At 40.9% G+C, this 13,087-nt stretch overlaps 2 protein-coding genes and 1 long non-coding RNA gene across 8 annotated transcripts in view; 1 reads left to right on the top strand and 2 right to left on the bottom strand.

Moving 5' to 3' along the window:
• CATSPER3 (cation channel sperm associated 3) overlaps positions 1–4,795 on the bottom strand; it is a 32,193-nt gene extending 27,398 nt beyond the window's left edge. For both annotated transcript variants that reach the window (XM_023255379.2, XM_003980777.6), the window contains exons 1-2: positions 4,520–4,795; positions 2,359–2,512 (exon numbers count right to left, since the gene is read on the bottom strand). In XM_023255379.2, the coding sequence (XP_023111147.1) occupies positions 2,359–2,512; positions 4,520–4,641 (276 nt within the window). In that variant the 5' untranslated portion in view covers positions 4,642–4,795. The remainder of the gene's footprint in view (positions 1–2,358; positions 2,513–4,519) is intronic.
• PCBD2 (pterin-4 alpha-carbinolamine dehydratase 2) overlaps positions 1–13,087 on the bottom strand; it is a 78,400-nt gene that overhangs the window by 17,626 nt on the left and 47,687 nt on the right. For 2 of the 5 annotated variants that reach the window (XM_023255395.2, XM_019832235.3), the window contains 2 exons: positions 11,962–12,042; positions 10,500–10,748 (listed from right to left, as the gene is read on the bottom strand). In XM_023255395.2, the coding sequence (XP_023111163.2) occupies positions 10,653–10,748; positions 11,962–12,042 (177 nt within the window). In that variant the 3' untranslated portion in view covers positions 10,500–10,652. Of the gene's footprint in view, positions 1–9,804; positions 9,900–10,499; positions 10,749–11,961; positions 12,058–13,087 lie in introns of those variants that run through there. The other 3 variants (XM_023255386.2, XM_023255388.2, XM_045059113.1) reach the window with 3 other exon arrangements.
• LOC109500629 lies at positions 4,789–7,547 on the top strand. Its single transcript, XR_002158302.2, has 2 exons — positions 4,789–4,918; positions 6,365–7,547. It is a non-coding gene; the product is annotated as an uncharacterized LOC109500629 (long non-coding RNA).

Raw genomic sequence — 13,087 nt, 5'->3', positions numbered from 1 at the left:
TCCTTTAGAGTCCAATAATTTTACTAGAAAGTCCTGGGGTTTATTGTTCTCAATCCATATTCTCAAAGTGTGCTCTTTCAATATATAATTTTAATTATTTTATTTCAGGTAACTTTTCTTAATTACAGGTTTGTGTTTGGTCTGTCCCTTTGTTTTTGTTTCAAATTCAGGGACTCCTATTATATTTATGTTGGATCTTTTCTTCCCACATCTTCAGTATTCATCATTTTCTCTTGAATCCTTTTTATCTCTTCATTTCTTATAGATTTTTAAAAATCTCTTCCATTAATCTAATATTTCACTTAAGCTATTACCTATTGTGCCTAATTGCTCTTAGTTGCATCTTCAACTTTTTTTCCTTTGAAAGAGAGAAAACACACAAGCAAGCGAGAGCAGAGGAGAGGAGAGGAGAGGAGAGGAGAGGAGAATCCCAAGCAGACTCCATGCTCAGTATGGAGCCCGATGCAGGGCTTGATCTTAAACCTGTGAGATCATGACCTGAGCCAAAATCAAGAGGTTGACGCTTGCGTTTCATGGGTTTGAGCCCCGCATTGGGCTTTGTGCTGACAGCGCAGAGCCTGGAGCCTGCTTCAGATTCTGTGTCTCCCTCTCTCGCTGCCCCTCCCTGACTCGTGCTTCCTCTTTTTCTCTCAAGAATAAACATTAAAAAAAATATTAAAAAAAAAAAAAGAGTCTGACACTTAACCAACTGAGCCACCCAGGCACCCCACATCTTCATTTTTGAAATGACTTTTATTTCTAATTATTTAAAAAAAATTTTTTTTTAATGTTTACTTTTGAGAGACAGAGTGTGAACAGGGGAGGGGCAGAGAGAGAGGGAGACACAGAATCTGAAGCAGGCTCCAGGCTCTGAGCTGTCAGCACAGAGCCTGATGCAGGGCTAGAACCCACGAACCATGAGATCATATCTGAGCTGAAGTCGGACACTTAACTGACGGAGCCACCCAGATGCCCCTATTTCTAATTCTTTCCTGAGTTTTGTCACTTGGCCTCTGTTCTTTCCTATCTCATATCATTTTCTTAAACATTTACCTAGTTCTGAAATAACATGCTACAGTTCTCTGTTTTGTGGACATGTCTTTGTGGTAGGCTTCCATTATCTACAGGGGTATTATTCTCCACTTTATTCCCTTTTTTCCTTTCATAATAATTCTCTGTGGGATTTTACCTCAATCTCTTTCTAGTATACTCTTTTATACTCTTTCCTGAACTTTTTTTTTTTAATGTTTATTTTTGAGAGAGAGAGAGAGAGAGAGAGAGAAAGCACATGTGCGAGGCAGAGGAGGGGCAAAAAAAGGGAGACAGAGGATCTAAAGCAGATTCTGCACTGACAGCAGAGAGCCTGATGTGGGCCTCAAACCCACCAACCACAAGATCATGACCTGATCTGAAGTCAGATGTTTAACCAACTGAGCCACCCAGCTGCCCCTTCCTGTACTTTTAGAAGGTGTGGTTCTAACTACATGTAGCTCCCTGTTTTGTGCTGTGTTTCAAGGTGGGGTAGCTTCAGGTCATGATCTCACAATTGCATGGGTTCAAGCCCCACATTGAACTCTGTGCTGACAGTGCAGAGCCTGCTTGGGATTCTCCATTTCCCTCTCTCTCTGCTCCTCCCCCACTCACACTTTTTCTTAAAATAAATAAAAAATAAACTTAAAAAAATTTTTTAAAGATGTGGCCTTATTTAAGATTTCTTTGTTCTGTTTCCCTCCTCCAATTTTATCTGGACCTTTTCCTCCTTCATCTCTGGGCCCCTACCCTGCTCAATTTTTATTCCACTCCCAATATTTCTGCTAGGTGGGCAGGGGGTGGGAGAGTGCCGGCCCTGAAGGGAGCCCTGGATGGTCAGTCTTCAAAGTTTACAAGATCCAGACTGTTCTAGGCACTCTGAAAACTATCAAGAACTTCTTGCACTAAGCCAGTACTGGAATGAGCAATGCCCTTCCCACCATCAAGGGCTATTCTCACATCAGCCCACCATACCTTTCAGCGGATATTTATTGAATGCCCTCTGCTTTGTCTCCTTCAGAGGCTAACACTGTGCAGTTATGGCTCTTAGTAAAGATATCTTTTTAACTAGTTTGGGTTTCAATGCTTCCCGTCGGTTTTTAGCTCTGCTCTCAAATTGCTCTGCTTTCAAGAGGAAACTCAGGGAGATTAAAAAACACTGTCACCACTGCTACTGTTGCCACCTTCTTCCCCGATTTTACCGTAGATTTTTAAAGCCCTTAGAATTTTTCTATGGAAAATTTTCTTGAACAAAATGCCTCAAACATAACATTTTCAAAAATAAAACAGGTGAAACAGAAGAAAATGGATCCATTTTTGTCTGCTTACCTCACAAAGTGTGAATAAGTTGTATCTTGTATTATAATCAGTCGACAAGACCACAAAAAAGGCATTCACGGAGACGATACTAATCATAATTATCTTAAAGAGATGACTCATTATGACTCTCTTCACAAATTCCTGACATTGAGCATCTTTTCTTCTGTCAAAAAGTTGAAGCAGAGGTATGATTATCTTACAACAGAACTAGATCCCAAACATCACACATTTTTGTAGGGATGAGGGTCTGCTCTATCCTCTCTGTGAATGTAAATTTAAATATACTGGGGCACCTGGGTGGCTCAGTCGGTTAAGCGTCCGACTTCAGCTCAGGTCATGATCTCATGGTTTGTGAGTTTGAGCCCCATGTCGGGCTCTGTGCTGACAGCTCAGAACCTGGAGCCTGCTTCAGATTCTGTGTCTCCCTCTCTCTCTGCCTCTCCCCTACTTGTGCGCTCTCTCAAAAATAAATAAAATGTAAAAAATATATATATTTTTAATGTAAATACACTTTCACATTGCAACACAATGTGAGACTCCTGGCTGGCTCAGTTGGAAGAGCACTGACTCTTGATCAGGGTCATGAGTTCGAGCCCCATGTTGGGTGTCGAGATTACTTAGATAAATATTATTTAAAAATTGCAACACAACACTAACTGAATAACCACTGAAATATGTATAATGATCCCTAAATTGTTCTGTCCCCACTCAGTTATTTAGTACCTTCACTTTAGACCTCGGTGGGGGAGGGGGGGGGAGGAGGGGGGAGTTACCACTACTTCTCAAGCAAAACAAAGCATCATCTTCATTTACTCATTCAACAAATTCTTATCGAATGAGTACTACATGCCAGGCAATATAGCAGACACTGTGCATATAAGGTGAGCAAACCTCAATCCTCTCAGTCTAGTAGGAAAAACTGGTAATCCAATAATCACCCAGACAAGTACACACAAATTAATGATAAAAAAAAAAAAACTGGACACTCTAGGAAAAAACAGGCAAACACACAATCAATTTATGAAATAAATATAAATGGTAATGAACATTCAGTAGCATTACCAACCAACGGAATGCAAATTAGGTGAAACCACCATTTTCGCTTATAAAGTTGGCAAAGACTTAAACGTAACAGCATTTAATGCTGACAATAGTGTAGTGTGATGAGGCATTCTCATAAAATGCCAGGAGGAATGTAAATTGGCCAGCTCCTCTGAAAAGCCTTAGCACTGAGTGTATCCTCTGATATAAGGAACCTCCCTACCCTAAGAGAATACAATCTGGAATGAGGTGACTATGGCCAAACACGTGCATCCCAGCATTATTTATAGTAGTGAGAACTTGAAAACAATTTAAAAAGTCTAGCAAAAAAGACTAGTTAAGTACACTATGGCATATCCATCTCATGGAATATTATATAGATACTAAAATATATCTGTGCATTTTTGATGATTTGAAAAAATGATGATCCACTGTATAGCAAAAGACAAAAACAAGATACACAACTCTGTATACTCAGAATTATCTCAAATGTACAAAAATAGGTAGAAAAAACTGAGTAGGAAACATGCCAAAATGTCACTAGTATCTGCCTATGGAAAGTGAGCTTACAGGTAATTCTTTTTCTTGGTTATTTATATTTATCTGTGCTTTGCAATTTTTCTCAAAGAGTATGTATCACTTTTTCCCATTATATGTATCAAATGAATACACTCTCGTAAGAGTAAATAAATACAGAATATATATACTATTATAGTCTATAAAAACAAGATGTATGATTTCACTGTCTAATGTGAGATCAGGTCTATTATTCCCCAAAAAAATCTTCAAATTTTCTAACACAGTAGCTAATAAAAGCAAAGTAAAAATGACAAAAAGGTAAAAAGTAAAAAAGGGCAACAGAGAGTCAAATTCAGTGTACGGGTCAAATAAGAGCACAACTGAATGTTGACTTAAATAGCCAGTCATAATTTAAGGCCAAGGAAGCAAAGGGTTTGGCTAAGCCTCCACCAACCTTACCAGCCACAGAAGGCAGATTCTCAAGGGCATGCACCTTGTTTTGGGCAGCGGAGGAGCGTGTACGGGAAGAGGCTAAGAGAACATTGACACCCTGCCCCCAAACTGCCATTTGCACATTTCTTAACAAGCCAGAGAAATAAAGAATATTTACTGAAAGCTCCCGAATCTCGAATAGAATAGCTTTGAGGCATTATCCAACAGGGAGCTTGAAATGACTCTTGTGTCCTTCTGGTAATGAAACTGTTGAGGCATTTTCCCCAAAAAATTTTCCATTTTTATTCTTTGCTTTAATCATCCAACAGAAAATCTATGCTTAGAGATCTCCTTGGCATCTAGATCCCGAGAGGCCACAGAGCAGGGCCCACAAAAGGAACCCTTGCTTTATGAGGTCACTCTTGGGCATTCCAGTATAGTGGTAGTCTGCAGTTCCCTGGAGTAAAATCTTCCCCATCTGACCCACGCAGACAGCTTGTCTTCCCTGGGAGACTAAGCACCTCAGGTCAGCCAAAGGGTTATGAGTACACAGGAACTATAAAGCTCCAGGCTAAAGGTGAGAGACAGATGCTAGAGCTAAAGCAGACAAAAGCCCTTCCTTCTTCAGAAGTATCCCCATCGGATAGACAAAGTCCCTTAATGTGTTAGAAAGAGATAAGGGTCATATAAGAGGGAAAAACAAAGTTCTCTGAGTTCTAGAAGCCAATAGCATAACTCTAGGGCACAAGACTGGACTGGAGACACCAGGAATGACAGAAAAGATTTTGATGGGTTTGGGGCTAGAACACAAGAAAACGTAGAAACAGAGAAGGTTAGCCATGCCCAGCACTAGCTAATTGGGGGGATGTAATTGTGTGCATACGATCCTCCTAAACAGAGTTTAGGGGATAAGCCTGTGGGGTAGAGATACTTTATGTGCATGAGCAATAGGGTTTTTGCTCGGTTCAATTCTTGGGATTAATATATTCACCATACTTTCATACTCCTACCTAACCCCTTTGGTTTCCAAGGCAAATCTAGACAGAGTGATCTGAGGAGCCCTGTGCTGCACTAAATCCTTAGTGGCTAAATTGATCAAATTTGTGCAAATGTAAGTTCTTGATCGCTAAGAAAAGGAAGTAACTACCGCAATGCCTTTGTTGTCACAGGCATTCTAAAACAAGTGTATATGACTGTTCCTGTTAGGAAAATACTCTTAGAGGCAACCAATACACTGAACTGGGAAATAACATCTGATTTATTCAGTTTCTCCATTTAAAATCATCAACAGTGAAGCATGAAGAACCACTCTGATTAATGTCCCCAAGATTCATACTTCAGCTTCTTTCTCTACATTCTCTCCCTCAGGGATCAGCTCTTCCTATACCCCCTACGGCCTTCTTTGGTCATATGCCCCCTAAATTCTTCTGGGCTTGTGGCTGACATTCCCACAGTGGTCTCCTGGAGCAGCTGCTGGGAGACAGTCTGAAACAGTTCTCCACCTGAATCTGTTTCCACCTTCCCCCAATACATCAATGCGCCCACTCCACCTGGGGCACACAGAAGGCCCTTTGCAGGTGTGTGCTGTATGAGTATACAGATGGATGGCATCAGGGATCCTCATGCTCACTCAAGTAGCTGAGCATGGTGCAAGTCCATCCCCGGGAACCCCAAAGGTATACATACCTCCATGTCTTCCCTCTTTAAGCATCAAAGCACACTTTGGGGGAGAAATAGAGAGGAGATTAAGAATGTAGGGGCGCCTGGGTGGCGCAGTCGGTTAAGCGTCCGACTTCAGCCAGGTCACGATCTCACGGTCCGTGGGTTCGAGCCCCGCGTCGGGCTCTGGGCTGATGGCTCAGAGCCTGGAGCCTGTTTCCGATTCTGTGTCTCCCTCTCTCTCTGCCCCTCCCCCGTTCATGCTCTGTCTCTCTCTGTCCCAAAAACAAAATAAAATAAAAAAAACGTTGAAAAAAAAGAAAAAAAAAAAAGAATGTAAAGAAATCTTTCACAATGCTTGCAGGGGTGAAGAAAGTTGGCCAGCTGGAAGCAGCAGAGAAAAGGCCAGTTGTTCTTAGTATACCATATCAGCACAGCTAAGCCCATCTGAATGTGGTTTCTGAAGTCACTGATGAAGACATCTAGTCCGGGAATGGAACTCCCGGTGAAGAGAATCAGAGGCGACAAGCTCATCCAGGGTCCACTGAAATCATCCATATTTTCTCATGGACAGGTGGACAGGACGGGAACCCTGGAACAAGAAGCCAAAGGGCCACCTCTTCTACCCTTTTGGAAGCAATCCACACTTGGCCCCACTTGGGGACACAACAAGCTGAGCATGGCAGCTTGGGGACTCAAGTCTTCTGGCCAAGAGTCATTCCTTTAATCGTCCCAAGTAACTGGCACTGAAACAAAAAGTTCACATATTCTAGCTACACCCTTTTACAGCCCTTGCTGTTTTGTAGGAAATTCACAAAACTGTAAGTTACAGAGTTCAACCAGCTTATTTTTGAACATTGGATGAGAAAGCAGATAGACTTGTCCCGTACCTCTATGAGTCCTGCAATCCTTCAACACTCTAACGGGAGTCAGGTTTGTGTCCAAATACAATATACCTGCTGCTGCTTTCTGTCTAGAGCAAAAACATGAAGAATCATGCTTATTCTGTTGAGCCAAAGGTCTCCTAACTCCTACCAACACCAGAAAGTAACCATTATTTTCACGACTTTCATTAACTTCAGTTTATGAAAGGAACTGTCAAACATGCTGGCACCTGGTTTGTTATCTATGGAAGTCATACAAGGGGTCGTAGTTCATGTCTCTAACTCCTCTGGGCTCCAGAGATCACTTAGAAAGAAAATGGAGGGAAACCAAAGTTTACCGTATCAGAGAAACCACTGCCATCACACAAAGGTTTGGAACAAAAGGGAATTTGGGGGCCTCCAACTCGGACAGTGTCTTTTTAGGCTGACATGTCAGTTACTTGAAGAATGTCTGGGGATTCATTCTGTTGGAATTTACCACAATGAGTATTTCTACAGCCTTCTCATATGAGATCTCTAATTCTCTACAGTAAAGTTTGTGAGTTCCAGCGGACGCAACAACCCTTAACAAGGACCTTATGTCAAACCCTCATGTAGCTGCTAATTAGTAGATGCATTCTCGGGTCTTCACCACTGCAATTACAAGCCATATCCTGCTCCCTCCACTGTGTTAATATGTGGTGTATGTTAACAGCCAACAAGTTGAGCCCCTCAGGCTTGCATTCAAAATAAGGGGATAAGTTTCCATTCAGGGTACAGTGAAACAAGTTAAATGACACCAAAAGGAACAAATTCAGAAGGTGGGATCCTCTACAGGACACCTGACCCCACTTACACAATAAGTCAATGACATGGGGCTAACAGGGAAAGAAGGGGAGCTTGCTGGCTCTAGATTGAAAGAATAAATAGAGCAGATATGATGGGTAGACTCACATGGATCCTAATTAGAACAAAATTACTGTCCAAAGGCATTCCTGACCTTCCAGGAAATTTGATTTTGCCTGGGTACTGGCTGATATCAAGAAATTGTGGTTTAAGGGCGCCTGGGTGGCGCAGTCGGTTAAGCGTCCGACTTCAGCCAGGTCACGATCTTGCGGTCCGTGAGTTCGAGCCCCGCGTCAGGCTCTGGGCTGATGGCTCAGAGCCCGGAGCCTGTTTCCGATTCTGTGTCTCCCTCTCTCTCTGCCCCTCCCCCGTTCATGCTCTGTCTCTCTCTGTCCCAAAAATAAATAAACGTTGAAAAAAAAATTTTTTTTAAAGAAATTGTGGTTTATATTGTTCGGTATAATAGTAGCATTATGGTTTATACAAGAAAATGACCATATTTTCTAGAGATATTTATGAAGGATGTGAGGGTAAAATGACATGCTGAGACTAAGTTTCTAAGCATTTTTTCTTAATTTTTTTAATGTTTATTTTTGAGAGAGAGAGAGAGAGAGAGACAGAGTGTGAACAGAGAAAGGGCAGAGAGAGAAGAAGACAGAATCCGAAGCAGGCTCCAGGGTCCAAGCTGTCAGCACAGGGCCTGACGCGGGGCTCAAACTCATGAACCAAGAGATCATGACCTGAACTGAAGTCGGATGTTCAACTGACTGAGCCACCCAGGCATCCCTAGTTTTTAAGCTATTTTAAAGCTTTTTAGCAAAGAAGAGAGAAATGGAGAATTATATGAAGTAACTGATGTAAATTCTTGGTAACTGTTAAATCTGAGTACATAAGGGTTCAATGTACGATTCACTTTATTTTTAAATATGCTTAAATTTTTTCATGTTTAAAAATTCATGTGAAAAAACTGAAGCACTGAGCTAAAAATCTTTGATAATAAAATGTATAAAAGTTCCTCAATCTACAATATAGGAAAGACTTTACAAAAAACATAGCTTTAGGGCACCCTGCTGACTCAGTCGGTAGAGCACGTGACTCTTAATCTGAGGTTGTGAGTTTGAGCCCAATGTTGGGTGTAAAGATAACTTAAAAAATAAAATCTAAAAAAACCAACAGCTTTGCCTTTTCCTCTAAAAAACATTCTAAGAAGCAGAATCTCTCAGCAGCCACAGAACCTGGGTGGCCCTTATTTCTCTTCCTTCCCCGCACACTCCATATCCACAGGGCGAACTGACAATACCTGTCTCACCCAGGCCAAGAGACCTAGCCAAAAACTGGCTTTCCAGAGCTCAGCCTCCTTGTCCTGTTCTCATGTGGTTTCTCTGACTGGGGCCAGGGTTGGGTGAGGAGGGGAAGGTTTGCTTATCGTAGCATACTGATTTTTCTGGTCTCTGAAATGAGGTGGATTACAAAGATTATCCCTGTTAAATCCTACTACCATAATGCTTCAAGGGATGAACACATGTTCCTTGGACAGATATATATATATTCAAATGACAAATATTTATAGGCATATATATAGATATATACGTTCTTTTTTATATATAAAAAATTATATATATTATAATATACAATTATATATTAAATTATATATGTATAATAAATTATATATATATATGTATTATATATATATACTTTTTAAGCTTATTTATTTATTTTGGGGGGTGGGGAGAGAATCCCCAGTGCAGGGCTCAAACTCACAAACCGTGATCATGAGCTGAGCCAAAAACCAACAGTTGGATGATTAGGCGCCCCTATATATAAATTATTTTAATCTACATTCTAATCTGATTAATAGGTACATTCCTGAGTTCCTTCACAGAACACTATTATTGCAATTTTTAAATAATAGGTTACTTTATATTCCATTTTACTCCTGTCAGTGACACACAAAACAAACAGAGCTTATCATTAGATAAAAGCTCAGTAACTTCTAACTCAGTGGCTACAGACCCTCAGTTCAGGAGTCACAAATGGCAAATGATTTTTAAAAATGACCTTGGTTCCTCCTTCACTCAATAAGTCAAATAATGACCTGGCAAGTTGGTCACTGTGACAGTGAGTCCTTATACCGCCCCATGTTGCCAGAAGCCATGGATAAGACACTTGTCCTCTTCTTCAACTCCCTGTCTGAAAATGATAAAACACAAGAAAGCTTACCCAATTTTCGTGACTTCTGTAACCTAATTAATTACATAGGTATAATAGCAGCTAAAATCCAAATCAACTTTGGCATCATAAGAATTATTGTATGCAGTTAAAATCCTTTACCTACAGGGTTCACTGTTTTTCTACCGTACAACTACCCTCCAACACAGTGCATTGGCAAAGTCACCATAATCAGTTGGATTTCTGGGTTATAAAATGTGTGAATACCCCCCATCCCAATTTCTGGTCTTCAAGAATGCTATTTCTCCAGTGCCTGGGTGGCTCAGTAGGTTAAGCATCCCACTTCATGTCACATCATGATGTCACAGTTCATGAGTTCTAGCCCCATATGGGGCTTTGCAGTGACAGCACGGAGCCTGGAGCCTGCTTCAAATTCCATGTCTCCCTCTCTCCCTCCTCCACTTGCTCATGCGTGCGCTCTCTCTCTCTCTCTTTCTCAAAAATAAAAACAAAACAAAACAGAGAATGAATGCTATTTTTCTCTTTGACTATTATGAATATAATTACCTTGGTTGGTTTGCCTCATGTTTACAATTAGAAATAATGAAAAATACCTCAGGCTCAAGTTTAAATCATTTTGTAATTAAGCACTGATTGTACAAGACTGTGCAAAAGGTGAGCTTAAATTTACAACTTAATTTGTTCACGTAAACTGCCTTCAACATACATGACAACTAAGATGTGTACAGGGTTTGACATGCATTTTGGAAGAAATCACACAGAAGCGGCTGCTTTTTCAATAAACTTGGCCAGTTTCACATCTCTCTTGGTCAGTCCACCATAGTCATGCGAGGTTAGGGTTATCTGCACCTAAGAGACACAAAGGTAGTTTTTAAAACCTGTAGCTTGCAATTCATGGTACTCATCTTTGGTGGTTCAGAAATCAATCTATTATTCACATTCACATTTGAGAATTAGGGAGGTTAAATGATTTACAAAATATTACATTACAAATCATCACAGCATTTCCAAAACCCAGTAAACTCCAGGGACAGAGTCTGCTTCAGGCTGGGCCCAGCAGCCGCCCAGGGATAAAAAGGTCCTCTCATATGAAGGGCAATTCAGCTGCCAGCATCTCAAATCTTGTCTCTCAAAAAAAAAAAAAAAAGAGAGAGAGAGAGAGACTAAGGTTCCATTTTAACTCCCATTACTTTAATTACATGACTATTTTCAGGCCACTGAGAAAAACCAAGCTATCAAATGTAATATCTTAGCAACCACGTTCAGAAAAGCCCATTTCCAAATTAGAGAAGTGGGGTGGGGGTGGGGTGGAGGAACAGACTGTCACTTCTTGAAAAATAAATTAAAAAGCAAAAGCAAAATTATGGACAAAGAGAGGAAACTAGGAAAGAAAAGTTTATCGTGGTACCTGCATGTTCTGAATTATTCTAATAAATCCCAAGTACATCAGGAAATTTTCTCTTTTTTCAAAGAGGACTTTTAAAGAGAAAACAGAACTGCATAGAAATCTAGATGGTAAGATATTCCAAATGTCATGGCCATAAAGGCAAGGACATTTTTCGGGGGGTACCATGATTGTCCCTACTGTGGCCCCTAAAAAACTACATAAAATCTTTTTCACCTGCTCTTTGTCTTTAGAAACCCAGTTCCCACTTAGAATACAGAATTTAATAAACAGTTATTATTTAAAGCACAGTTCTTGAGCATATTTATTTCAATAAGACAAACGAGGCCCTATCTTTCTTATTTGCTACCATTTCTTTCACAAATTTATCTGCCTGGCTGATTTTCAAGTGTAATCCAGAAGCCCAACTTGGCCCAGCTCACTCCTATTAGTTTCAATAGAAGACAAGCATGAAAATAGAGCTTTGTCATTGCTCTCTTGAGCAGATATGAAAATTTGTTACTAATTTGCAATAATACCCAGGGATTCTCAGCAAAAGAATGAGAAAGAACACTTTCATAAAGCACAATGACACTTGGCTGCAGAGGATGACAAGGAAGAATGAAGTTTCCTGAACCCCATAGCTAAGGTGATCCCCAAATAAGGCAATTTAGTTACCTTGTTATACACATTGAACCATTCCGGGTGGTGATTCATCTTCTCGGCTTGCAGGGCAACTCGGGACATAAAGCCAAATGCCTGCATGAGATGGAGCTGAAACTGATTAGTGGCACTGCCCTCTACCCCGGACCTGAGACAGAGAGAGACCAGAGCAATCCAGCCAGATGAAGACAAAGCTAGGATCCTTAGGGAAGCCTGGAGAAATCAAATATGAAAGGGACTGCTTTCCAGAGAGCTGGGGAATGGTGTAGCAGGACCGTGAACTGCTGCTCAACAGTGAAAAACAATCAGGCTCAAATAAACAAACCAGGAAATTGGTCTCACCCAGTGACCTGTCTGGACTGTTTAATTGTCCTCAGGACAAGACCCTCCAAAATAGCACGGGAATAATTTCCCTTCAACCTAGTGCCCTGGATCTCACTACCTGGATCCCAATCTTATGGGTTACTTTTCCAGTGTCACCACTCCTTTTGTTTGGTGACTGGGTTGCAAACTAAGGCATCGACCCCAAGACTATGGAAAAATAACTTCCAAGTGTGTCTTAAGCAAAAGCACTGGCAGAAATGAAAAACTTCCCCATCCCATTTCCCAGAGAAGACAGAAAAGGATAAAAGACTGTTTTTTGACATCTAGAGTGAAACAGGAAAGACTGTCTTGCCTGCTGTGGGTCTTCTCGCTGTTGCCCAGCACGGCCATGAGGAACAGAAAGCGGACCTCCTCGGGGCACAGGGAGGCAGATTTGGCCACAGGCCTAAGTGCAGACCTGCAGGGCTCTGTCTTCATACCACAGGGAAAGTGCACACCTAATTGTGCTAAGTGGAAGGCAAACCTGTTCTGAGAGGACGATAAACTTTTTTTCCTTTTGCTTGTTTTCCAATTTTTATGAAGGCAATCGCTAACAATACGAGGGTCTGTCTCTCATGTGTCCAGAAAGCAGAAATACTCGGTAAGACTCTAAGGTAATGGCACATTAACTACAAATTTATAGAATTCATAGGGCAGTACCCATTGTAGCCACATAAACAAATATTCAATTTTATTACCCATATCCAGAAAATCCAATCTGATATTAGCTGAGCCATGTTTTTCAGATCACCCAACTGACAGAAGAGTGGATTTCCAA

Source organism: Felis catus, chromosome A1 (assembly GCF_018350175.1).
Source record: "Felis catus isolate Fca126 chromosome A1, F.catus_Fca126_mat1.0, whole genome shotgun sequence".
NCBI lineage: Eukaryota > Metazoa > Chordata > Mammalia > Carnivora > Felidae > Felis > Felis catus.
This window is presented reverse-complemented; position numbering and strand designations above follow the sequence as displayed.